The 3,219-nt window shown below is 48.6% G+C and overlaps 1 protein-coding gene across 1 annotated transcript; it reads left to right on the forward strand.

Annotated features, from left to right (window-relative positions):
• The first annotated feature begins 410 nt into the window (after positions 1-410).
• LOC123167929 (uncharacterized) lies at positions 411-2,834 on the forward strand. Its single transcript, XM_044585787.1, has 2 exons — positions 411-1,460; positions 2,045-2,834. Exons 1-2 carry the CDS (start codon positions 553-555, stop codon positions 2,685-2,687), a joined length of 1,551 nt encoding a protein of 516 aa, XP_044441722.1. The 5' UTR covers positions 411-552; the 3' UTR covers positions 2,688-2,834.
• The last annotated feature ends 385 nt before the right edge of the window (positions 2,835-3,219 follow it).

Here is a 3,219-nt window from a genome sequence, read left to right on the forward strand (position 1 = left end):
AGATATCCTTGCGCGTAACACCAAAACAGTTCTTTTGGCACAATTCAACCGCCAATTCAGGTAAAATATCGCCCATTATGAATTTATTTATCCTACCAAATTTGTTTCGCTTATTTAGTTGTACTAGCATATTCCTGCCAAACATCTTCTGATAGTGCTTCAGGAAAAAAAAAACTCTCTTAGATAGCCTTCTGCCACTTTTTTTTCTTCTATAGTGTGCTTTCACCTCTCCCCCGTATGAGGAATCAGCTCTACTACGGGCCCAGGTGGTACAAATCGCGACACAACAATAAGCCCAAGAGAAACAAGCGATCAACAGGAGGCCCGGCCCAGGAGGGTGAAGAGAGAAGCCTGGTAGATCAGAAGAGAGAGAGAAAGCCTCTTTCTCCCCTAACGGTCGGGTTCCAAACCTAGATCTGAAATTCTGAGAATCTGAAACAAGAACAGGGAGGAAAACAGAGAAAAAAGCATGGAGTTCCGAGGAACTCTGCTCGACGCCGACGGTCGGCCGCGTGTGCTCGTGGTCCTGCTCCTCGACGCCGACCGTCTCCCATGCATTTTTGCTGCAGCGCTCCTGGATCGTCAGGGCCGGCTGTTGACGGCCGTCGTCGTGGCCAGGAGGCGGCCTCTTCGACTCGGCCCCGTCGGCGGCGTGGCTCCCCCTCCGCACGCCGTCGGGCTGCGACTACCTCTGTCCAACATCACAGCCGCCGGATGGACGCTCCCATCGACGCCAGCCTGCCTGTTCGTCCCCCACCACTCTGCAGCATCTCGCCGCCGCTGCTTCTACGCAGCCTCCCCGTCCTGACGCCAGGGCCGCCTTTACTTCCTCCCCTCGCTGTCCCGGCACCAGGGCCGCCCCGTCGTCCCCGAAGCCCCGCGAAGAAGCAGCTACGGATTACTCTGCCGCCTCTTCCGCACGGCTCCGTTGCCAAGAACCTGCTGCCGTCGCCTCTCCTTCCCGGCTCCTTCGCCAACAACCTGCCGCCGCCTCGCCTCGCCGTCACGGCGCGAGCGCCGCCCCATCCTCCACGAAGCTCTGCCATCAATCAGGCAGAAATTGCTCTGCCAGGGCCCGGCGTGCCGCCGCTTGTTTTGAGCGACCCCGTTGTCAAGAACTTGCCGCCGCCGCGCCCCGTCTTTCGTGCATCTGTTGCTCCTCTGGTGGCGTCGCCGGATTACTCGATGCCCGCACCTTCAACTATTCCGGTCACCAAGAGCACGCCCTCCTGCGTGCGACCCGACAAGCACTTGCCGCCCTTCCTCAAACCTGAATATCTTGTACAGTTTCTCGACAATGCCTTGTCAATGCTGGATAAGTTACATGATCACAGTGAGGCAAACCTTAAGCCAATGCATGTCGGTGAAGTTGGAATTGAGATGGCCCGTTTGGGGAAAACCTTAGCTCGTGATGATGAAATCAGCTGGATGGAGGCTGGTCTGCTACCTCCCCTGCGCAGGTATGATGCTACAGTGCCTTAGTTTACAGCTCAATTGCAACTTGCAACTGAAAATGTGCCATAGTATGTCTTTAAACTGTAAACGATTCCACTTAGCTTCTAATTTAGTTCTGTGTTGGTAGTTGTGCTCCATGATCATCTTATTAGATCCGATAGATATAGTGTAGTTGTACGGTTAATTAGGGCTTTTATATCGATGTTCTTACTGCATTCTTCTCATAAATAAATGATTGCAGAAAAAAATTGTCCTATTGTTTTAGTTATTTTTCTACCGTAATGGGCTCATACCAGTTGCTGCTTGGTATCAAATGTAAAAATGGAAGGCCTTCTTAACTAATAAATACGCAAATAGCATAGGGTGATATGGTCATGAGCAGCTATCTCTCATTTTAGGTGCAAGTTTCCTTTGTTCATTTTGCTTGGAAATGATAATTTCGGCTGCTACCTCATTGTGATGTGTGATAAATTAGAAGCTATATGTAGTATATGATTATGACCCATAAGTTTAACATGTGACTAGGATACACACTGATAAAGTTAGAAATGCCCTATTCTGATATTTGCTTTATTTCTCAATTTTGTAGCGGTACATTTAATTCATTTGAATCATTCAAGCCACAAGAAGACAGCCAAACGAATCAGCTCATAATTTCACAAGTTGCAAATCTCGTTGGAAATATCTATCGCGATTTACCAGAAAATTTGCAGAAGGAATTGCTAAATCAACTAAGAAGGGCCACAGAACAACCAGCAGATAACAGTCGACAGGCGAAGGGATGGATGTGGCCATGCTCATCAGTCTGCGTCTCATTGGCCTCTCATTTGGCCATGTTCTTGCTGTCTGCTCTGTGGCCCAGGAGCGAGAGTGTCAAAGAAGAATCAGCTGTCAGCTCGCCAGCTCCAAGTGCAACAGAAAAGAGCCTCTTTCTTCGTTGGGGGGTTGAAAAAGTCATTGGTCCTTTTCTGATGTGTGGTGCTCTGACGGTCATTAGGAAGTTTGTAATCAGCAAGGAGATTTGGAAGAAAAGCTACAAAGCAAATGAGATGGTTAATTTATGGATCAATACCTTTGCAAAAGGGACGTTCTTCGCTGTAAAAGAATTTCCAGTAACACGTGGTGGGTTAACATTGTGGGCTCATCTAGCATCCTTTGCTATTGAGCTTCTTGGGGCCACATGGCTGTTATGGAGCTTTGGCTTCTGGGAGTCGGACGTTGTAGACAGTTGACCTGTAGATTTATGTGATACTCTTGTGCATGTTTACTGTTTAGATTGTTAGATCTGTATGGTTTCCGAGATGGTTAACTACAGCTGCTAACAAACTCATTAGCAGCTAACTGTAATCTGTACTATTGTTGAAGCTGGTAATTGTGTACATACAGAATAGGCTAATATTTCTGGTGCTGTTTCAAAGCATATGTATTCTGTCAGTTATATCTGTTTGTTATGACCGGCCTGACTTACGGCCGTAGAAGGCCCACCGGGCAATCTTAACCCACAAGTTATCTTAGGTTAATTTGTATGCAAATTATCTAGGTTATAAATATATGTTATAAGACTCTTTTTGAGATTAAGCAATAAGAATATTATCTCTATTGCCCGGCTCCCAGAGGAACCGGAACCCTAGCCACCCCTGCATCTTGTGCCGCTGCCGCCATCTTCCTCTTCCGCGATGGCGCCCAGCCGCCGGCGCGGCCGCTCATCGCCTCGCCCAGCCCCCTCCTTCCCTTACCGCTTACGTCCCAGGCCTGGTAGGGTAC

This window comes from Triticum aestivum, chromosome 7D (genome assembly GCF_018294505.1).
Source record: "Triticum aestivum cultivar Chinese Spring chromosome 7D, IWGSC CS RefSeq v2.1, whole genome shotgun sequence".
Taxonomy (NCBI): domain Eukaryota; kingdom Viridiplantae; phylum Streptophyta; class Magnoliopsida; order Poales; family Poaceae; genus Triticum; species Triticum aestivum.